This window comes from Brienomyrus brachyistius, chromosome 9, assembly GCF_023856365.1.
Source record: "Brienomyrus brachyistius isolate T26 chromosome 9, BBRACH_0.4, whole genome shotgun sequence".
Classification (NCBI taxonomy): domain Eukaryota; kingdom Metazoa; phylum Chordata; class Actinopteri; order Osteoglossiformes; family Mormyridae; genus Brienomyrus; species Brienomyrus brachyistius.
The window spans coordinates 15657608-15681731 of record NC_064541.1 but is presented as its reverse complement, the minus strand read 5'-3'; the positions used below and the strand labels follow the sequence as shown (position 1 = coordinate 15681731).

The window sequence follows — 24124 nt, the reverse complement described above, 5'->3', positions numbered from 1 at the left end:
GGACCGTCTCTGCGCCTGTCAGCCTCTTCCTTTGATTTGTGCGCCTCCAATTACACAGGCTGCAGGTCTGAATTTTAGACAATTTTATATAATTTGCTGAAAGAAACCGAGGACACCAGAAAGGCAGAGAGGTTAAATTATTATTCACAAATTCTCCTTGAAAGCTACAATCTCAAATTCCCTCTTTGATTCTGTTTCTTATTAATTTAGTTATTTATTTTTCTATCCCACCATCCACTGATCCATCCATTTCCCAACTGTTTATCCCACACTCAGAAAAACAGGTAAAAGTTTGTACCATTGCTGCATGGCTGTACCCTTGTAACGGGACGGATGGAGTACAATTTCTTGAACATTTTTTGGTACTTGGGGAAATGGTTTTTCTCTACATTGCCAATGACGTGATATTCATTTCACCAGCTAGCTCTGGTGTATGTTTACTGGGGGACATCGTATCTGTACCTTTCCAAGATCCGCAGTGGGATCAATATGTCAAAATTAATCACAGGGGGAAAAAAACAGCTTTCATTCAATAAAAAGGGTCAGGCTGAATTAGGGATGACTTCCTTTGTCAAGGGTGTCATGTTGGCTCAGCGGGAAACGCTGTCACTTGATTCCTCTACAGCCGGGAGAATGAATCCCACCTCCTTTGTGTGTGTGTGTGTGTGTGTGTGTGTGTGTGTTATACTTCTATGGCTAGATGGCAAAAGAACAGAATTTCAAAATCAATCATGAAACTTAGCTACAGTCGTTTGAGGGAAGTGTATGTATGTGTGTGAATGTGTGTCTGTGTGCAATATGGAATGGTTCATGTTGCACTGAATGTCAGTTTAGAATAAATGTAATAATCCAGCATACTGGGGTGTGGTGGCCCCGCCTCTCATGTGTATGGATGGACCACAGCTGCAGGAATGGAAACGATTGTTGATGCATGAGTTAGGGTAGGATGGATACCTCATATTCAACCAGGTCCATTATCCCTAATAACTGCGCACTGTGACTTGTTAGCGAGTCTTCATTGTGGTTTCATTTACTGGGCAAATACTGAATGTGAGTGAATGGACCACAATAGGCATTCAGCAGCAGACGGAGGATCTTACCCACAGTCCGAGCTGTTCCTGCTGTTTGCTTCCTCCTGGATATTTGCCAAGCCTGTTGGATAAGAATATCAATATAAATGGTTGGGGGCTGATTATTCTACTGTATGAAGATCATGGCGGCGTGTTACAGAGATGGAGAGGCAGCTGTGAGGACAGAATGCTTGTTGGTAGAAAGAAATCGTTTAGTGCTCTCTCTACCAAGAGTATATTGCCCTTCTGTGATACGGAGAGAGAGAGAAAGAGAGATAGAGAGATAGAGAGAGAGGGTCAGAGGAAAGGACTATTGTGTTGCATCCTGTTTTGGAAACATTATCCTGCACTTTGCTTTTTTTCAGCCGTGGAAGTCAGTAGCTACAGGCCATGGAGATTGTTGGGGTGCCAGGTCCAGGGAGAGCTAAGTAGGTGGGGATGGAATTGACTGTTTAATTTCAATATGCAAGGAGACAGAAGCCGGGGTGAAAGTAAGTTTGTCGGAACAGCAATAATTTACGACCTGCCGCATCTTTCAGCAGCTTGCTGCTGTCTTTTACGTTCCACTATGAAATTGGTGCAGGTTATTGATCACCGTTTGTCATCAAAGGGCACGTGGGAGATTGCAGGAACAGAATTAGCTGATTTAAAGGCAAAAAGAAATCCATCAAATGTCCAAGCACACGGTCACCCTGCTAGCCGGAGATAGGATGCTATGGGGGGGGTGTAAGGAAGAACGGAGATGGAGATGGCATTGAACTGCAGTATTGTTCAAAATCTTAGGCAGGCAAAGAAAACGCTGTTTAAATGATCTTCATGTCTGTGTAAAATGCTGTCAGCTCAGCCAATTCAATACCTCTCCTAAAGTCACCCCAGTATTTGCAGTAACCGTCCAGTATACCCATGTATTAGATGACCTGATCAGTAGCATATCCTGTTTGGTAGTTATTTAACTAATTATGTTAATTAATTAAGTGAACTGGTGGTGAAATTTAACAAATACATGGAATGGCTGAGGTTTGGGGACTGAAGCGATGTTCATCCAGCCATCTAGCGAGGCGTCAGTAACTTAGTGGAGAACAGAAGAAAGTCCTGATAGATATTATTGTGTTACTCTAATTTAAATACATTTTAATGTTAAACTGTGTCAATATAATTTTTTTACAGCAAATATACACTTACTGCAAAGGTAAATAGCTTTAAAATTTTCCTTTCCCTGCCCAAGACTTGAGTACGGTTCAGTCATGCATTCCATCAAATCCCATTTATGGATTGTGGCTGGCAGATGGGGGGAGTGTAAAGGGACACCAGTTATGCATTGTTTACATCACTCAGTACTGGGGGGGGTTGGCTGAAGGAGCCATTCACAATGAGCAGGGACCACCCTCCCCATAGCCAGCATGCAGTGATGCTCTGCCCCTCATCCCCATCCTGTTATGTGCCTGTGAAATGCAGGTGGGGGGGGGGGGGGGGGCTGGCTGTCACCGGTTGCATCACACAGGAACACTTAAGCTGTTCTTGACTTTAGGCTTCTCGCTACAGCTGAGCGGTGGAGAGGTACGGGAGAGACATTGATAAATACCAACCCCTGCATTCTACTCTCTCTCTCCTGGTGCCTGCCTCCCCAGCAGTGAGCGGAAACTAACACACACACACACACACAGGGTATCTCAGAGCGCTACATCTTCAGTCACTTACTCATCAGGCTGCTCTGCCTGTTACACCAGCGTTATTTGACCCCCCTGTCAGACAGCGGTGAGCAAAACACATAGGAGAGGCGGGGCGACGAGGGAGAACTCTCTGCCAGGCAATAAGACATCTTCAGGAGCCTAACTTTGGGCTCACCATGCTAGATCATCCAGAACTTGGTGCACTGCCTTGCCTTCCACCAGCCAGTTTGGTTTTTTCTTCGTTTCTGTAAGAGCTTACCCAGCTGACCCTCAGGGCCCTATAAGGGGCAGATCAGATTAGATCTTGCTATTGTTATTTTTTTTCAATAGATGGAAAGACTGATCTATATTCAGATCTGATTTCAAATGGATATATCTCCATGCTGTATCAAAATCGTGATTTAGTTCCGTGGTTTTAAGTAGAAGACTTTATGGTTATCTGTGTATAACAAATTCACTCCGATGTTTCACGTTCTTGACGCCCAGTGATCGGCAAGCTCATATACTGGCGCGACGGCGCCTCTTCCGATGCCGGTGAGGATCGCGGCTGAGATCCAGATCTTCGCTGAACATGAGCTGAAGCTCCTGCGCGATCGGCGTTTCGTTACAGGCGCCTGGCTGCTCTGCTGCCGCTTTCTCGGTTCCTCACAGCCGCCTGCAGCCTCCCTCATCAGCGGACGCGTATTAATCAACGACCTCTGGATTTCCAGCGAAACCGGCAGCAAACATGGATGTGACTAACTCCTTCTTCTGAGGTAATCTGATTTTATAAAGCGATCTAGCTTGACGCGACGGTCATTGACGTTAACGGAGGCATGTGTGCGTTTTTCAGCCCGTTCCTGCGTGCTGAGGAGGGGAGTCTGACAGTGCGGTGCGTACCGGTGCTCAGTCATCTTTCTCAAGTTTCATTGATCAACTGTGTTGATGTTGAAGAGCGAAGGATTTAAGCAATAGCATATGCGGAAAATAACATTGTTCTGATTTTCTAGCCTAGTGGAGTTTTTATTTTGAAAAAAAAAAGTCTAGTGATATTCATATTTAATAACGGTAGTCTACTTTTGAAATTGAATATTAACACTGCACGGTTGTTGTAATCTGCCCTAGTCTCCGCGGTAGTTGTTTTAATCCATTTTTTTAGTGATCACTTAACGCGTAAACGTTTCATGCTAATAAATATTAGAAGAGGTATATTATAAGGCCTTTAGCTCTTACACTTAAAAGATTTTTCTGGTTATTTTTTATTGACGTATGTAATTTGGCAATAAGTTCAAATGTGTTTTATTTAGTTTTGATCTTTATTTCCTTTTTCGTGCATAGAAAATCTGCAAATAAATGCAATAATTGTAATAACTGTGAGGAAAAAAATAGTACAGTTTACAAGTGTTCATTAGCTATAGCTCGACGTCGGTCGTTTTTTTATTTTAGTTGTGTCAGTATCTAATATGAGAAAAATGTTATGTTCGGTAGGCTATATATAACACAATGAAAGTTTGTATGAGATTAAATGTTAGTAATACACGTCATAAGGTAAATGTATGAGGTCATCTCAGGGCTCCGAGAAAATTAATTAATTTGAACCACAAAGTGTAGAGGCCTGTTAGCGGGGGGCATGGGATGCTTCTTCGGGCTTGAGTGTGTAAGTGTGTTTTCTTTACTTCAGCTCCCACACAGTCACCCGAAGCCTGGGCTCCAGAGGAGAGTGGGATGGCTGGAGAGGAGCTGCTGCTGCTGTTTCTCCTGCTGGCCTGGGGAGGTGATGCAGCCAAGATGGGGAGCCCTCGCCAGCAGGATGGAGCAGCCAAAGATGTGGTGCTGGCTGTGATTCTGCCGCGCAACAACACGTCATACCCGTGGGCGTGGCCCCGCGTCGGCCCCGCGCTGGAGCGCGCCATTGATTGCATCAACCGAGACCAGTCTCTGTTGCCGGGCTACCGGGTTCGGTACGTGTTCGAGAACAGCGAGAACGATGAGGGCATCTGCTCTGAGTCCATCGCCCCGCTGCTGGCTGTTGACCTCAAGTTTACCCACAATCCCTGGGCTTTCATCGGACCGGGCTGCGACTACACCTCGTCACCGGTGGGCTACTTCACGTCGCACTGGGGCCTGCCCATGGTGACGGCAGGGGCCCCTGCTGTGGGCTTCGACTTCAAGATGTACCCGTCCATCACCAACACGGGCCCCACACACCGGAAGCTCGGGGAGTTCGCCCTTCACATGCACCACCACTTCGGCTGGCTCAGAAACGCCTTACTCATGTTCGATGACAACAACTTGGATGACCGGCCCTGCTACTTTGCCGAGGAGGGCATCTACAAGGAGCTGCTGGTGGACAATATCACCGCCGACAATCTGGTGTTCAATGAACACGAGCACATTGACTACAAGAACCTCCTGGATGGCATCAAGCAGAGTGGCCGGGGTAAGTCGCGTCACAAGCCTTCGTTCCCAGGGTATTCCTGTGCCGTTAGCAGGACAGGTGAGGTCCACTACCTTCTGGGGGGGAGAGGGAGGGGGACTGTTGTCCTGGGACTGGTTTTTTGTTATGTTGTCTGGCAGAACATGTTACCCCCCATTTATTGATGAAGTATTATCATATCTAATCTATACAGGCAAATATAGCTGGATAAATATTTATAACTTTGGTTCAGAGAGTCAAAGTCACCTGTGTTCAAATCCGCGTTTTACACATATCTTAATTTGTGATTATTGTCACTAGTACAGCTCCTATACTTGACAGCTAGGTGAAGCCCACTAGAGACTTCAAGGTGGAGATGTGTGGACCAGAGGCAGTCCAGTGTACATCACTTCTTTACCCTTAGGGTTCTTCTTAATGGTAGATGAGATGTTTCACCTCAATGAAGAAACTCTCATGATCGCTCACATTGAGAGCACTAGAAATGTTGAATACGAAGCTGACCTGCACTTCTCAGATGTTCCCAAGGTGATGCTCATGGCAAGTAACAATGTGTATGATGGGTAATGAATCCAACATCAGACTGGTAGGAACACTGAGGCCAGTGGGAACTTACATATGTAGGTAAGGTGTCCGATGCTAGGAATTGTTAAGAAAGTCTTTTGAAAACAAAGCAACAGTGGCAATGTCTTCAGTGCCTGAAATACTGTACTGCTGCTTAAACTCCCAGTTATAAAATGCATCATGCTTAGCATTTTCTTAAATGTCACGACGTAACCAGTACCACTTTTGCTGTGGAGAATAAATGGAGATAAATGCCCTGACCAAACACGGTTAGAGACGCATTGGGTGCTGGCTGCTGTCTTCAAAGGTTCGGTTAAGTGAATTTGGGCAACGTAAAAATAATTAGGACCAGGAAAATCGAATGCATAAATAAATAGAATTCCAAAAGCACATACACCACCACCCTCAACCGCTGAACATTCCTGCAGAAATTGACGCAAGCGAAAATCCTGGCATTAATTAATTTTTGCGAGGAACCAAAACATTGGAAAAAAAAGTAAGGGAGAGAGGCAGTGAATTGATGAAGGGGAGAGTGTGCACTGTGCAGTGTGCACGGATAACAGGGCTGTCTCTGTTCACTCAGGCTGTGCCAGACAGCTGACATGTGGACTAACCAGATAATTACCCGCTCGGGCTGGGCTGACACTGGGGGGCTGGGGTGTGGGGGGGGGCTATACTGTGAGTCTGAGAAGTAGCTAGAAGGAATCCCTCTCCAACTCCCACGAACCTATGTTAGGCAGATGCTTACGGAGAGACGAGAGTTGTGATTTTTATATCCGGAACACAGGCTAACAGGTTTCAAGCAGCAGAGCACGTTGGGTGGTTGGCGTACGGCGACACAGGGTGTGAAAATAAGGCCTAAATAATTACCGCAGAAGCACATTGGCGTCTAATAAGAGTCCACGCCGGGATCTGGTTCTGCACTGCCGTTTCTTTGCCAGACACATTTTCAGTGCGGTTCCCACGTCTGGAGCGTGGGCCAAAAACGAAGGCTCGATCGATAGCGCAAAGTTAGCGAAGCTGAGTGGGGAGTGTCGCTGGATCGGTGACACGGCACTGCTGGGACATACTGCATGCTCCCCCAGACTAAAGCAATCAACAAGGCTTGAGCACTGTCATCACAAGGTCAAACCAGGAGGCGGCTTTCAAAAGGGACTCACCATCCGTACCGAGCCCTGTTGCATATGTAGCATGGCATTGTGGGAACTGGACAGACATGGGTTCCAACTTCATGGAACCGCAGAAAGCCTCTGCATTTTTTCAACCAACGGATTTTGCATTGACACAGAGCTTGTTTGAGCAAAGACTATTAGAACGTCATTCTTAAGGAAGAGTCTGTGAACACCCCTCTCTTTTTGTTACAGTTTCACCTGTCCTGCTTTGTTCGGCGTGGGTCGGCACCTGATCACAGCTCTGAAACTATGGCGAATCTGTCTCAGAAGATGAGTCAGGCTGTTCCTCTCCATGTCTATAAATAGAGGACTGATACTGAATTTGAATTCATTGTACATTCAGTTGACTACAAAACATGGCATCTCTGAATGCATAGCAAAGGTTTATTAAAGGTGCAGAACTTTTTTTGTGGTGGGGTTTTTTGAGGAGGTGGGGGGGGGGATCACAGATCTCACAATCAATAGGTCCTGGTTGGTTTCCTGCCGTCCACTCCTGAGGTTCCCAACGGGTCTGAAACTTGACTTGAGAAACATTTAATAAAAGTGGCTCTATCCTTATAAGGAAATCACTCAACATATCAGATGTGTAGGTATTTCCTGTAAAATACAATCCATCATGGGGTTTGTTTTCTTCAGTTTGTGCGGCTATCGTTGCGTTTTTATTGTCTGTTATTCGTCATTTGGGCCAAGGAATGACTGGGAGGCCTTTGCCAGCTGAACTTCTGCCGTTGGGAGAGTAACAAGGTGAACGGGAGCATTTTGCTGGAATGTTTCTAACATGCAGTCATTCTTTGATTTGTGCGTGTTCCTCTGACCAAGCTGAACTTTTTCTCTAAGACGTGGGGGTCAGTGGTGGACTATGAAACCAGCGCATTTTCATGCAGACTTACTACATTAAAGACCCATTAAAGATGCTGCAAAGCTCGGCTGCAGTCGCTACCAGCACATTATACGTCCATCCGGTTATCTGTGCAAAGATCAGGGGGTGGGTGAAGCCTGGCCCAGGAAGGCACAGCTGGGACAGGCTGGGGTACATGCTGGTACGCCTGTAGCCAGAAATGAATTTCAGGGGCATCTGGCAAATTTCAAAGGGGGTGGGATTCAAACTTGTTATTTCACTACCTGGCAGTGCATCTGGTCAAGCGCAAACAAATTTCAGGGAGGTTTAAGCCCATAGTTTTACTATATGGCTACATGTCTATTCCCTGGTCAGAATCCAAACCCAACACATGCCACATATCACCTGGCTATAGGAAGAAACCCACAGGAAGTATGGAGTCACAGGTTGGGTTTGAATTCCCAAACTATGAAGGTGTGAGGCAACCGTGCTACGCTACGAGCGACACACTCAACACGTTAAAAACAAACGTGTTAATCATCAAAGTGCCTGTCTACTTACCTGAGAATAGTCACTAAAATGCTAAAGTGCTGTGCAAGCACATTGGGGAACGAACGAGGGGAAATGTTTTACGTATCTCTTAGCGCATGAAGCCCTCCCTCTTCCTTCCTTTGCTGTGTGATCTGCGTAATCGCCAGCAGTCATGACAGTCTGACATATTCAGGGGCATCTCTGCACTCATGAGGTATGAAAAAGGATTGTTTCCATGGTGATGAGGAGCATTAAAAAACTGCAGATGTACAAATTGTGTTTTTAAATTCATATTATGGTTTTCTCCTTATACTAGCTTTAATTATTCAAGCATATAGCATTTATGATAAACTAGTATTGTGTTTCTGATTAATAATTTTCAGGGCCAGCTGATATACGACCGAAACGCCGTGCAATGTGTTTGAGAATACGTATCGGCTCAAAGCAATATGGACGAAGTTACTGCAATTCACTCTTTTTGCCTAGGATTAACATCTTATTCAGAGGATATGACACTTATGATTTCCTTGTTTTACTTTTCATTTGGGGACCAATAAATTCTGAGTATATAGCAGCAATTAAGTTATGGCTCTGAGATATTTACGACTACGCTTTAAAAACTTACCAAATCTGCATATTGATTGCGTTGCCCGGTTTTCCGGTTTAGCTTGTCAGTCTCAAACGTAAAAAGCATGAATATGGTTGTGAAAGCTGGCGGATTGTTTAACAGGTTTGAGCCTTGAGCAGCGAGGCGCGCCGTCCATTCATTTCCATTTATTATTGTGTCCGATTGACATTAGGTTGTGGGGGCAGGATGACTTAGTATCGCCAACTGAACCTATATTTTAAATTCCTCGTGGCTGCTAAAATTGGTATTAATTTTAATGGCGATTTTACCCCCTGGTAGTTAGTGAACGTGCAGCACGTGAGACGCATGGACCGTTTCGTCTCTACCTCTGCAGTGTAATTAGAGTGAAGTCGTAAATCCTGATTAAATTATAATCACAAATTAATTATTCTTGTCTTTTTATTTTTTTTTAATACACGGATTTTTAAAGCGTATCAACAGGTATTGTCTACCAGCGCTTTAATTACGCTGTTAATAATCTACCGTGGAAAATCCGTGTTGAACCATTGATGCAGGTACCGATTCAGAAATGATTTTGTTGATATCGAAGATGACAGATTAAAACCAAAGAGGATGTGGGGAAGACACCTTTGCCCGAATCCCCTCCAGTGATCCTCCTATCTTAGCATTTAACAGAAATACTTCCCAGTTTTCGTAGTCTTTGCACAAACCTCGCAACTCAAAACAAGCTGATTAAAATATGCGTTGATGTTGCAATAAACCGTAACAGTTTTTCTGAGTAGTACAGCTGGGATGTCGTCTGATGTAATTTATGCATCTGGTGCTTGTACAACTTTTTCGCTATGTTCTAGAGATTTTCAAATGACAAAATATTAAATTAACCTTTAGTTAAATTAGTCAATGCAATAGGGTAAGTGCTGCAAAGTGTATTTTGTCCGTAGTAAATGTTTTGGAATAAGGCAACGCAGAAAAGCAATTGTATTTATTATAATTTTTTTTAAATAAACCACTCTCTAAAATTTTTGAGGGAAATAAAAGCATCCATCTTTCCATCTTACAATCACTTATACAGTGCGAGTTTGCAAGTCAAAATATAAACAGGCAAGCTGGCTTATTGACAGCCATCACAAAAGCCGACACCCTGGACACAGAATGGAGTAGTTGCATGACACACTACACAGATGTACGTGCGGATCCAGTGGGCATCGCATTTAGAATGACACCCAGGGTGGGGTTCAGAGAACTGGCAGCTTTGCATTACCTGCCATAGTCCGGATCATGGCCATACAGGCGCTGAGCCCAGTGCTGATTGACGATGGTTCCCTTCATCTCTCCGTGACCTTTTCTCCAGGACTCATCAGTGAGGAGGAAACGCTTCACAATGTCCCTCCATCTCCTCCCCCACCTATTGGTTCCATAAATAAGCGAACCTGTCATCAATGGCTGGAATGAATGCTGAGCAGATAGCAAAAAAAAACAAACGTAGCCCAAAATTCTAACAGCCATTGAAGTGCTGCTTGATTGGAAAGAAACCCGGGATGAGGATGGTCACTGCGAGGCCTCCAGACAGCCCAGTGTGAAATTGCATATTATACACCCCTCCTACACAATTTGTTATACCTTGTTAACTACCCATCATCAACTCTTGTGTGTATGTCTACACCACCATGTGCACAGCTAGTCAACGAGCAGCAACGGGATTCTGAGTCCAATTCATCAGTCCCACTTTTCAGGCATAATAACATCGTATGACATTTTCCGATTGCCGTGTAATTACCGCGAGGCGTTTCGGGTCCTTGATTGAGGTTTGGTTTGTTCTGGTCCGTCAAGTGGGGGCAGGGGAACGTGGAAGTGCAAGACGGAGGTTAAGATGGTAGAGGAGGAGCACGGCAGTGTGATTAGCGGAGTGGATGGTCGACGAGCGCAGGTTGGTGCATGCATGCATTTTGTGCCCTTTGTCATACATGAGAAGCTCTTGAAGATCTTGAGGGTGACTAACTGGTAGTGTAGCCATAATCCAACCCGTGTTCATGAAATCGCATCACCCATCTCCCCCCCATACGCCCCTAGCCCATTTAACGAACCTGCTGCTACATTGCACAATGCACGTTATCTGCACTAGGCACATTGTTTATTTTTTATTTTACGTACATTATTTATTAGGGGGGCAGAACAGTGGCACAGTGGTTAATTTTATTGGCTCGCACCTCTAGGACTGGGGTTCGAGTCTCTGCCCTGATGCCATGCATGATAGAGTTTGCATGTTTCTCTGTGTCATTGTGGGTTTTCTCCGGTTTCCCCCAAGAAGATCAATCACAGTTGGAAAATCGTGTGCGTGTTTTGCAGTGGGTTGGGACCCCATACTGGGTTATTGCTTGCCTTGTGGCCAAAGCTTCCGGGACGGGATCTAGACCCCTGTGACCCTGTACAGGAAAAACAGGTATGGAAGATGGATGGATTGAACGTATTTATTACATTTTCTCGATTTTCCTTGACTGTGTTGCACGAACATCGCAAAGCAAACTTCCCGTGTGTAAAAGTACTGCCGATAAATGAATGATTCTGATTCTGACAGGGCAGGTCTGCGGGAAGAGATCATCCCGGTGCCCCTCTCCGTCCTTCACTACGTCAGGTTACCCCACCTCCCCTCCCTGATCAGCCAACTATTCCGTTTAGCTGGATGAATCCCTATTGATCATGCAGCTGTGGCCCCCGACGCGGAGCCGGCTGAAAGCAGACGCCTGCTGCCTCTCCAGCCGAGTCTGCAGAGATGCGCACTTTTGTTCGGCCATAATTCGGCTCTAATGACTTTAATTGCGGAGAGGCGGGGGGGGGGGGGGAGGGAGAATGTGCCTCGCTCCGGCTTTTCAGAGAGACGCTCGTCGGCCGACAATTACGGACGTCACGGGGGGCACGGCGAGGGGCGGCGAAATGTATTTCCTCTGCCGCGCTATTTAATGCGATTCAGTGAACTTCAGATGTAACCTGCATGGAGACAGATCAGAGGAAATGGTAGAAGGGAAAAAAAAACACCCTTTTTACACCCTTTTTGGCCGTTTTACACCCCAGTTGTTTGAGCAATACGTTTCTGCCTGGTAACAAAGCTGAATTAATGAACAAACTGTACCAGCATTACTGAGTGAATATGAAGTGATATATTTCATATGCTGTAGCCTGTCTTTTGGTCAATATAAGAGATGCGGGTAAAAATTTTTATAATTGGGTGATAATTCTGTTTTTTTGCAGTTATGGGTATTTTCTAATATTTTCTCACAGCTTCCTTCTGCAGAGTCGGGAGGGGAGCAGGACCAGCATGGTCTCTCCTGCTCTGATGTGAGCCTGCATGCGGTGATCTCAGCTTGTGGCCCCCTTGGGGATCGGCCCCCAAATGGCGACGCCAGCTGTCTAGTCTGCTCGATCTATATCACAGGACATATGTTACCTAATGTTTCCTTTTTAGCAAGCCGTTGTTAGCTCGGCGCGAGCAGCTGCTGCGTCTGGAACCGAATCGATCCACTTTCCCCTAAAGGAAATGGGGCGTTTTGCAGACAAATCATGCCTTTCTGTAACTCCTGCCGGTGACTACTGCTAGAGGTGTGGAGGAGCTGATTTTTCGGCTCGTCGGGGAGAGCACAGGTCCTACCTGCATTACCTTTTGCTAACTTTGAAGTGTAAATCTTTCGTGGATGTTGTTGCCCATCTATATAGTTTAATCCCAGTTCAATCAGTTGGACCTCCAGCCTAATTTGACCCCCTTGGATATTTACGCTTCATTCTACGCTCTTTCTACGCCCTTTCTATGCTCTTTCTACGCCCTTTCTACGCTCTTTCTACGCCCTTTCTACGCCCTTTCCAAGGCTTCTCTGCACGCTTTCTGCACCACAAAACGAGCGGAATGCCGATACCTCCTCTTGGACGTGTGTCACTGCTGCCTGTTCACAATTATCATATCAAAGTCCTCCTGCCACAAGCAGGGCCCTCCCAGCGATGGGGGGCAGCACTCTGATGCCTGCTGTGCGTCTGACTCACTCCGGGGCCACAGTAATTACAGCACCGACAGCCGGTTCACACTGGATACCTGCATACACACCAGCTGTACACTGCAGCTACTGTTGTCTATTAACACCAACATCTAAGTCCATCTAAGCAGATTTATATGTGTGTACAGATGTGTGTATAAATATGTGTTTTTGGCCACTGATGCCATTGTCCTGTTTTCAGGATGACATTCCCTTCACACAGACTCTCGTACATTAACTAGGGTCATCTGGGAGAGTTTCTCTAATTAAAGACAGCAACCCAAACATTTCTCCTGCCCTCAGAGGAAAGGTCATCTTGTCCTGTGAAGAGGGGGGTCTTTACAGTCATTCCTAATGCTGGATCCCACTTGTAACGATTCCCTCGGTATGTCTTGGCTTGCAATGCCAGGCTCTTTCTCCTCCTGTTAGGGGTTTTATTTCCTCACATTACAGATGAAGTAAATTATTAAATTAAATAATTCTTAAATTATTCTAATGTTGCACAGTCAAAAGGGCGGTTCAGGATACCTTTCACTGCATGTCGTACCTGTTTGACTATGTGTGTGGCCAATAAAGGATCTTGAATTCTGAAGAGAGCATAAGAACCAAATGTTGGACTTTAATCCTGGACCTAAACAGCTGACTCCTAGTTCACCAAGTCATGTCTGGACATTGTCCTTAATGTGTGATGAGCTTCTAATGCTGTGTTTGCGTTCAGGGACATGAATTCGATCTATTTGAGGAATGCATTCAAGTTAAGTAACCTGATATGAGAGGGCAAGACCTCTGGTGTTCGGTGATTAAGCCATAGATTGCAGTTTCCTTGAATTAAATAGTGAATTAAATAATTTGTTTACATTTAGAATTATACAGTTCTCCCGCAAACGTGGACATTAGCTCCTGTCACTGTAAGGAAAATGCAGTGTACGGTTTCTTTTGCTGATGATGGAAACCAAATTGATCGCAAGCTGCAAACTTGGCTGAGTTACTATAGACTCCTGGGCTTTTACCGTCTCGGGCGGCCGTTGCGGGGATGCTGACACGGTGCCAGAGGTGGTGTTTTGCGTAAACGAGCTCGGCCTGCGGCCGTCCATCTTTCCAAAAGCAATTTCAGAGTTTATACTGCCGCAGACCTTCCTGTCACCATGGCTGCAGAGCAAGAGGGCGGCAATGCTGCACTAAAAACACCAATAAGCCAGTTCCTGCCCCCCCCCCGCCCTGCCTTCTCCCATTTACCCGGCCCATATGGCATTGGTTAAAAATTAATACAGACCCTGGAATGGCAGAAGGGCAAAGGGGAGGTGAAAACTAGCAAGTGCCCGTTACACCGGGGGGGGGGGGGGTAGCACGAGCACGCCCAGGTGGCGCACCAGTGTTCTGGCTTAAATTTAGCTTTTGCTCCTTCCCCAGTGCCGTGAGTAACGGCCATTGCGGTGAATTCCGGAGCTCTGCTGTAGTCAGTCCATTCATGTTCGGCTAGATGATCGCAAATAGGCATCATTAGATAGACAGCCTAAATAGGAAAGTTCAGGGTTCGTCTGAGTCTTTTACTGCTTTCTGTCTATGTGAAAATGTCAATCTGTGCACTATCATCTATCTATCTATCTATCTATCTATCTATCTATCTATCTATCTATCTATCTATCAGTTTGTCTGTTTGTCTGTCCTGTCTAATCTATGTAATCTATTTATTTATTTTGCTGAAGCAGATGCAACCATAAAGCAGGTGGACATGCTGGATCTAATCTGAAAACAGCAGACCTGATCTGGGGCAATGGCTGTCATACCCTGGCAGCTCTTTATAGATGTAATGAAAAAGAAATACATATCTACAGCCTGGGTTTATTTTCAAGATGACGTTATTAATGTGTTCAAACAAGTGATCCAGCGCAGAAAATCTCATTTTTTGCCTCCCCCTGGAGTAATAGAACGCATTGATGTGTACTGTTTCACACAGCGTTTGAATTGCACCGGTGTCAGGAGGTCGGGCACATACTGAATTGAATTAGCGGTGCCGTCGATCGAAAGCCGGTCCCTTAAGCTGCAATTAATCTGACAGAATACATGACTTCTGTGGAGTTCGACGGAGCCATTACATTAATCAAATGGGAATGCTGATTAAAAATAGTGTTTTCTCTATTTATACGCGGTTGTACATTTCGCTAAAAGTAGCACTAAACTGACTATACAGCATCATTAGCCTATAAATTTCCTTCAGAGGAAAGTAATATATTTAAAAAATATCTTGTTTCATTGAAGACAAGTATGCATTTTTCTGGATGTTTATGACTTACAGTTTTGAAGTAGGCTAACAAAAATAAGTTGCCAAATTATGATAACCACCATATATAGGCTTATTGCTCAGTAACCCTGGTTTAAGCCATTTATAACGAAATGCTATCAAACGCATGTCCTGTCGTCCGCTTTCCACTTGCTGTTCTGCTTTGGGGCTACTTCACTGATTGTTACATTGCTATGTTTCACTGGCTGCCCTAATACGATTTACTAATCATTACACAACTCCCTAAAAGTCACTTACACCGTAATGAAAATTGCACTGAGCCGTAATTACTCCGCTGACACAACGTAAAACAGGAAAACGCGAATGTGATACTTTATTAATTCAGTCTGGGGGGTTTTAGGCTATAGTTGTTTACCGAAATTATGGTTTTAAACTTTATTATTGTCTTCTAAGTGTAATATTTTCTGAATTTATAGCCTGTTTTTATAATTTTTTCCTCTCGTATAAAACAACTTCAGCTAGGTCTGTAGTGAACAACGCAAATATTTGAGAGTGTGTGTTACTTTGTGCATCTGTGCGAGATTTTTAGTGTGTATTTTCTACGTGGTTTCCATGTTCATCTCATGCCTATTGCTACAACGTATATACGTACTACACACTAATGTAGGCTGCTAAAGCCGTAGAACTACACGTTACGGTGTATACTTCAGTTGTTCTTCATTGGTCTGTTACAAACTGTCTGTGATTGACACTTTGGAAATGAAATCGCTGGTATTTTAATTAACTCCTTCGAAGGTGAATCGAGCGAGTCACCGGCAGACTGTTAATAAATATCGGACTGTTTATGTTCGAGCTGAAGATGTTTTCTCACTGGCAGAAGCGCTCCTATCAATCATATTTGTTTTGAACGGTGCCTTTTCGAACAAATGCTTACTCTTATTTTTTCTAAGTCAAGGGCATAGATTTGGGTATAAGGACATGTAACTGCCAATATTGGAGGAGTACCGTGGGTATTCGGGGCTGATTTGGTCCCTACCGGTTTGGGAATCAAGCCTATGCCCTTGCTGTAATTATTTTTACGCTGATTTAGTTTCAGATGAAAGTTAGGTAACAGAGTAGAATTGAGGAGGAGCTTTGACGGTGCCCCTAATCAGCACTGGTTCTAGCTGATGTGACTCTCTAGATTAGCATCGCCGCCGGTGCCCACCCCACCGTTCGAGACAAAGTGAAACTGGCTGGCAAGTTGGTGTACCCCCCCCCCCCCCCCCCCCCATAAGATGACACCATAACGGACGCCTGTATCGCCTATTGGATCGACTGGCCCAGCCTGTAAGTCGACACTGATTCGGTTCTGGTTCCTGATCGCTGACGTCTGAACTGTGGGGCAAGGATACGAATTTCCGAAAAATATTCTAGGCAGAAATATTTTAGATAAAAAGATAAAAGAATGTAAAGACGCTGGTGACAGTCATCAAAGACAAAGTGCAGTACTGAAATGACATCGCTCGAATCTAAATAATCGTTAAAAAATTATATACCGATTGGATAAGGTTACTAAGGGAATACAATGTATTTGGAGGGTTACTGAAGCACTTTTCGTTCCGTTCCTTCTCTCTCCAAATGTTATTGGTGTATTTTTGTCATCAAGTCCATGTCGCCACTTTTAAGTTGCACTTAAATTCTTTATCAGAGATGAAGCAGTACTGGTGACCTCCAGCCATGAGCTCAACTGGGCTGGTTTGGTCCAGTGTAATACTTACTATGGAAATGATGATCTAATCCTGAACTTTGTTCAGTTCCTGGTTCTGAAATCCAGGGGAAGCATGTTGGGTATTATATAAGGCATCTCCCTGTATATTTTGTAATAGGTAGTGCAGTGGACTGGCCACACAAAGCAGCCCAGGAATTTCCTGTCGCCTTGGAGGGGGTGGGGGGGCCTTGGTACATTTTGCCGCTGACCAGGGGGAGGTTATGGCCACCAATGACATAATGCGTTATCCGTTAATCATCACAGATGGGTTTGGCACCCATGGTATATACAAAATACGATGTCGGGGTTGAGAAAGCAGATTGGACCTCACATGACCGGCCGACTGGGAGAATTCCCGAAATCCCCGATGGTCAGTACACAGCAAGGCTGGGCGACCTGTGCAATTATTGCATCAAGTTAATATGTTAATATCAAAGATCAAAAGTTGTTTGAAGCCATTTTTTGTCATGTTTACGTAAAATAGTCAGCCTTCTGTGCAGGATTTTAAAAATATAATGTACTTCTATGCTGCAATTGTGTATTTAGGTAAGAATATTCTGTTGGAGGATTATAACAATTACTGACAGACCTATAATTAACAAGTCAATATGTAAAAACCTTGTAGTTTTTTGGGTGGGGAATTTGGATTAACATACAGTTTTTTTTTTTGTAAATGCCTGTTATTTTACTATGAAACTTATTTATGTAGCTTGTTAAATTGCTCCTCCTTTCTCTATCAATCATGAACAAAAGACGGTATTTTTGCATTTGGAGAATGCTGAAAAACCAGGGGGGAAAAAAATAGTGATTTTATTACATCTGACCCCAAATTCCACCCACCCCAAGAGCAATCAGTCATATGAAACCGTCTTGTTCAACGGCTTAAAGAAAACAGACGGTAGCTGGTTTCATGCGGTGTTTTAGGCATATGTTGCGTGTGCTGCATGCATTACTTTGGTGGTTCACATGCACTGGGGACATTTTGCACTATTTTCTTACTCATGCGACCTGAGTATTAATCCTGGGAGAATTAATGAGGCATGCAGCACTTCTGGGCAACAGAAAGTTTATTTTCAAGTCTCAGTTTATTTTCCAGACATTCTTGCAATTCAGCCTGCTGGACAGGGATTATTTTTGTGGGGTTAATGACCAGATTAAGTGGAAAATATGTTAAATAGAAGAGATGATAGCAAAGAGCAACAAACCGGGATGGTTAAATATCCCAGATGGAAGATTAAAGCCAATTGCAACTTCCTGCATTTTTTTGATTCAAACATAAACATGTAATTTTTATTGTTGTACTTTAAATAGTAATATTAATATAATGTATATACGGTTTTATTTCAGCTGCTTTAATAGTGACAGGTGTGGATATAGACCTGGTGTTATGAATCATGAAGCTTTGCAGGCGGAAAGCTAGTTTTGTTCTTTGATCTTAGGGGACGTGGAACTGGACCTGGATCCTGGATCTACTCACCACTCAGACTAGGTTTTGTACTTTGTGAGCAGGTGATGCTGACCTGACAGCAAGACTGGGTCTGGATTATCAAACCAGCCAGCGGCAGCCTTTCCTGCCAGCCGCAGCACGCAGCCTTTTCAGAGATTAGATGGAGGTGCAGCCACCACCTGTCACGTGTACAGCTGTAGCTCAGTGTGGCTTTAAAAGCCTGCGACTGTGCAGGTTCTGCTGAATAACAGATGCAACCTTAGAACTGGCCAAAAGTGAAGGGGGTGGATTGATGTAAGGCACAGCTGAAGCATGTCTGAAAATGCAGTACCGTTGGAAACGCAAGATGTTTAATGACTAGACCTTGTCTTTCAGGTTTTAGCAACATGCAATTGAGGGAGCAGGGTCAGCCGGTCACTGGAGCACTTGGGGTTATGGGCTCTGCTCAGTGGGCCAGCAGTGACATCGCTCTTCTGACCGCGGGCCTCCTACAGGCCATCTTCTGACCACGACCCGCAACCTGCAGAGCCACATGACACCCCTTTAATTTGCAGAACAGCACGAGATGTCAGTTCATTACTGAGCTACACACAAGCAGCCATGTGCCACGTGAAAGATCATTTCACCTAAATGTGGTGATTTTGGGCCATTGGAGGAAGAGCCATGGAAACACGTGTAGAACATGCAAAAACACACCCCTACGCATTGGGATACTGCACTACCCCCATACTTGTAAGAATGAATACTTTTGGCAACACATTACTTAAGGGGGTACAAATAACTTAGTTACTCACAGTACTAAGACTCACAGTACTTACTACTGAAGAACAAATCATAAACTAGTATAGATCCTGCATGAAATGCGTGAACTGTCATGATTGATTAATGATGGACGAACATAAGATCAGTACATAACTAACACTTAGTTACTGGTTAATTAATGCATTAAGTAAGTGTGTATTACCTTATTTGTGCCCCCTCGAGTAAAGTGTTATGGTGGCATAGGGTGGCATAGTGGCACAGTAGTTTGCATCCTTGCCTCACACCTCTTGGACCAGGGTTCCATGTCCGTGGGGTTGGCATGTTCTCACCGTGTCATTGTGAGGATTCCTCCAGGTCCTGCAGTTTCTCCCCATGGTCTAAAAACATGTTAATTGCAGTTGCCAAGCCGCCCATAGGTGTGCATGTCTGAGTCATGATAAGTGGTTGCAGAAAATGTATGGGAGCAAAAGTGTTACCACCGTTTTTTGCTCCTTGAGCTTGAGATTTTCATGTTGAGTGAATCTCCCAAATGACCATTTCACACGCAGTAGCACGACAGGTAATTTCCCACTGATAAATGATTTAAGGCAGCTCAGGATCGGCCCAAAAAAACAGGAAGAGTTTGACAATCATTGAGTCATGAATGAAGATGACACATTCAATTTCCTTGGTAGCACTTCCCCAACCCGCCTGTCATTGTCTCGGCCCCAGTGCTGTGCTGAGCCGCGTCAGCTTGAGGGGAACGCTGCAGCCGGTGATTGTAATTGCATGTTACACTCATAGACTCCTCTATCCAATTAAGCTTTTTGTGTTCCTGGAAGGTTTTGGCTACACAGTAGCTGTAGGGTATTTATGCACGAGTCCTATTGATTAGATTAAAAATATGGGATATGGGATCCCATCCACTTAGTTTGCAGAAGGTTGGAATCAGAGAGCTGCCTGGGGGCCAAGCCCTGCCTATTAAAATGTGAAGGAGGGACCATCAAATATATCCATTAGCGTTATCTTCTGTCTCCAGTCTTGATTCACTGGGTTTCTCTCCAGTTTACCCATTAAAGCACAAACTTGCAGGCCTGCCCCTGTTGACTGGATGGCTGTGAGGTCACTGGAGGGGTAACTGAAAGCCAAGACCCCTGGGTCCTGAAAGCAGACTCTCCTTAACAGGTTGGGCTTGAGATCCCCCACACTCACTTCCCCAGGTAGCTTTGCCACAGCCCACAATGAGTGTCACTGCATTGGCAGTGACGGGTGAGTTTTCCACTGAGTTTGGCTGCAGCTGCCAATCACAGCTGCTCCCATCCGTGAAAAGACAACGATCTTTCATCTGTCTATAAAGATGTGGTTTAGGCATTACTATGTGATAATAAGTCAGCAGGCTTGACACTGAAAGTTCATACATTTTTTTTGTCCCTGTCTGTTAACCAATTTATCCTGAACACCTAGGAGATGATTGTGAGGTTTGTGCCGCAGAGTAATGATTCCATATGTTATGGGAAATATGGCACTGCTGGTCCATAATTTTTCACACACCCCACCCTCCCCCCCACGACTTCTGGAAACAGCAGGCATTCACACTGTTGGTGTGTTTCTCCAGCACCTCATCGCTAGTGCAATGAAGAGCGAGTGGGCTGTTTGACAGGTCGTGCCAGGGCGGAGGTGTTGGGGGGGAGGGGGAATGGATGCTTCCAGAAAGTTCCAGCTCACAAATAGACCGAGACAACACGTTTTGCACAGGTGCCCTTTTGTGTACAGTTTTCAATTGGGAGATACGGCCCCCACCTCTCATCCCACACGCTAGAAATCTTTAATTAATTTCATGTCCCACTGACTACCCAGGATCAGCACAATGGACTCTAACGCTGCAACAATCGTGCAGGAATAAATCTCCCCGCAGCTATTAGCTTCGCGGGGTCTCTAGCATTCACAGAGGCAGATGGCTGAAAATGTCATCTGATGATAAGCAACTTCCTGTTAATTAGCCGCTGTAATCTCTCCATCCTGCAGTTCACTTGTCCTGCGGACCAGTGGTGTGCCGTCCTGTGCAGGCGGTCGCAACGGTGCAGGAGTCCTTTGAGCTCGAGCGCCTCCTGCTACCTCGACAACCTTACTAATGAAAATAAGCAGATTGTTGAGTCGGCTGGCCGCACCTCTGCATGTTTTCGTGTCTGTAAGTTGTCGAGCTTTGTTTGAGCCTGTGAATGTGGTCTCCTTTGTAAAAGTGGCACCAGGCTCTGAAAATTCACTTCCTCCATTGTTACCTGATTGCAAGAGATGCTTTATCAGGCACCAGTAGCGTTGGACGAAGGCAGCGGAAAATCTGTTTCTTGGCTGAGCATTAATTAAGTGCCTGTTTGGCTCTGATTTTGGCTAATGAACGCCTCTGCCAGCCACCCAGATGAGTCAGAACGCATTAAGGGCTGTCCTTCATGCCTTCTCTGTAGAGGTGGACCCTCCACAGGAGCTAAGGGAGACCTTCTCTTGGACCCGGCGTCCCGGGTCATATCTCAGCTCGCCGTCATGCTCATTCTCTTGTTACCCACCAGTTGGTCTAAAGGAGGTCCGACTTAAATCTGGTCTCTGACCCCTTCTCTGCCTTCTCCAGGAAAGGCTATTTGTTTTTTTACGGGAGATAAAATTTGAGCCCCTTTAACCGGCTTTTTGTTGTGCATATCCTGCTTGAGCCGTTAAATCTGAAACAATGGTTAAGACAGGAAGGCAACGCTGTTGGAATGTCATCACGCCCCGGGAGACTTCCTGAGCCACTACTCCTGGCCTCCCTAACCCTCCCACTCGTCATGGCAGGCCCATCCACTGCTCGACCATTTTGGCAGTGTCTGTTTATCTGTATGTAACTGCCTATTTGTCCGTCTGCATCAGTTTACTCTGTATGAGTGTCTACCTCCTACCTCTCTTCACCATGTCCTTATACCTGATTCTGTGGTTTGTGTACATACTGTACTGTGTGTGTGTGTGTGTGTGTGCCCCTCCTACATCCCTTTTAATCTTTTCCTGTGTTGTGCCATTTTCTGTATTCCCTTTATTTTCACGTGCTACATTTAAGTAAAAAAAAAAGCAGAAGAAGTGCACTTACGTGATTCTTCTAGCTGTACTGTACAATAAAACACGTATCTAAAATTCGACCCTTCCGTCGTTAATTTTTAAATCGGTTTTAAACCTGAATCATTAAAGCCCACCAAAAAAGGTTTACCTTAATGGCTATATTTAAGAGGTGGAGCAGGAATGCAATTAGCGGCCGGATTGACGCTTGGGAGAGGAGCCATTTTCGCTAATTAGCGCGTGGCTAATTGACGCGGGCAGTGGCCGGTACGGCCAGCATGTCCGCCGCGGCTCCCCGTGTTAGCTCTGCGACTCACGGAACCTGGTGAGCGACCACAGGTGGGGACCTGGACTCCAACACACTGATGATGGAGTAGAGCTGAAACGTTCGTGTGTGACTTTCCACCCGATGTTCATTATTTTGATTGCTTTGTAGTGGTCAAATTAATTCACCTATTTGAAAATGAGCACGTGATTATACAAAATATTCATTCATTCCTTAGATTTTTATGATTTGGCTTTAAATACGAAAGTGTGGCAACAAATAGTCCACCGTAAACATATCCTGTCACACTGTGTCGTTGCCATTGCCTTTAGTTATTATATGAACTGATAGTCATTAATATTTAATATCTGTTTGCCATTTAATGTCTTGCGATGGCCGTTTGAAGTTGGAGGTACAGGTTTGAAAACACTAAAGGCTTCAGCCAAAAGAAACACAGCCTACCGTTGTGTGTTAGGCATGTACCTGCTTAGACAGGAAGTGATGCAATAAGGCACAGGAAGGCAGGATGGACTCATGACCCGCTTGTGTCCCCCCCCCCCACAGTGGTGTACGTGTGCTGCTCCTGGGAGACGTTCCGGCAGTTGATGGTGCTCTTTTACAAGTCAGGCCTGCCCCGGGAGGAATACGTCTTCTTCTACATCGACGTGTTTGGCCGCAGCTTGGGCTCCCGGCCAGCCAAACCCTGGGCCAACGGGGGCGCGGATGACTCCATCGCTAAGACCGCCTTCCAGGTGAGGGGGGAGGGAATTCTGGGTCCTCCAGTCTGAAAACTATGGCAACACGGCTTTAAACTGCCCCCCCCCCACACCTGATTGAAATTTCCATAAAGCCACAATATCGAGGTCAGCTCATCATTCAGGTAATTAGTTTGCCAGTAACTAATAAATCCACATGTCCCAAAATGCAGTGCGGCTCTTCACATGGAGGTGAAGCGTTCAGCATGTCAGCAGAGGCATCGCAAAAAGCAGCCATATTTCCTAAGTCGTTCCAGCTCTCCGTGGCAGACAGGCATTAGCCCAGATGTGCGGCGTGTCATTTCAGATGCTGAGTGTTCTGAAATTCTGTCCTTTTCAACTTGAATCTCGGGCCAGAAGGTGGCTGATATCACCGTGCCAGTCCTGGCCGTCAGATTTGTACGTAATACTCAAAAAATCCTTCTTCAGCTGCAATAAACATCTCTTTAAAAAAAAAAAAAACATTCAATTTTCTTCATGGCTGAAGTGGTTGCTTAGTTACCGCGAGCAGCTCGAAAGCGGCAGGAGCCGCGGACAGGCGGATGGTTCCGATTGCTCAGCTTTTTCCAGCAGGAAGGAGAGATCGATTATTTGCTCCAAACACTCCCGCTCATCCTGAAACAGTGGGCTTACTTCATCTCCGACCCATTTAACTGGGTAAAACCCTCTGCAACGAAAAGCAGGAAAGACAAATGACCCCCCCCCCCCCATGCATTGTCATACCTAGCACGTCAATACCCGCCAAATGAAGAAAACCCCCCTCCCTTTTTTCATACAATTACCGGGATTTCTGCTAAAATGTGATATGTTCCCGTAAGACTTCGTGTTACGCAAACTCAAAATTGGCTAATAGTAAATAACAGGACTGAAAAAATATTGTTGGCACAGACCACAGTTAACCATTAATCACTGTGTTCAAAACGTTTAACAGTATGAGACCCACATGGCTTTTAAGGTGCCCATCTTTTGTTTGCATTTAA

General features: G+C 45.1%; 1 protein-coding gene across 2 annotated transcripts in view; it reads left to right on the top strand.

Annotated features, from left to right (window-relative positions):
* The first annotated feature begins 2767 nt into the window (after positions 1-2767).
* The window catches only part of LOC125748873 (atrial natriuretic peptide receptor 1-like), a 55342-nt gene continuing 33985 nt past the window's right edge, over positions 2768-24124 (top strand). Inside the window, exons 1-4 of one of the 2 annotated variants that reach the window (XM_049025535.1) lie at positions 2768-3495; positions 3573-3611; positions 4401-5159; positions 22954-23141. In XM_049025535.1, the coding sequence (XP_048881492.1) occupies positions 4445-5159; positions 22954-23141 (903 nt within the window). In that variant the 5' untranslated portion in view covers positions 2768-3495; positions 3573-3611; positions 4401-4444. The remainder of the gene's footprint in view (positions 3496-3572; positions 3612-4400; positions 5160-22953; positions 23142-24124) is intronic. The other variant, XM_049025534.1, reaches the window with a different exon arrangement.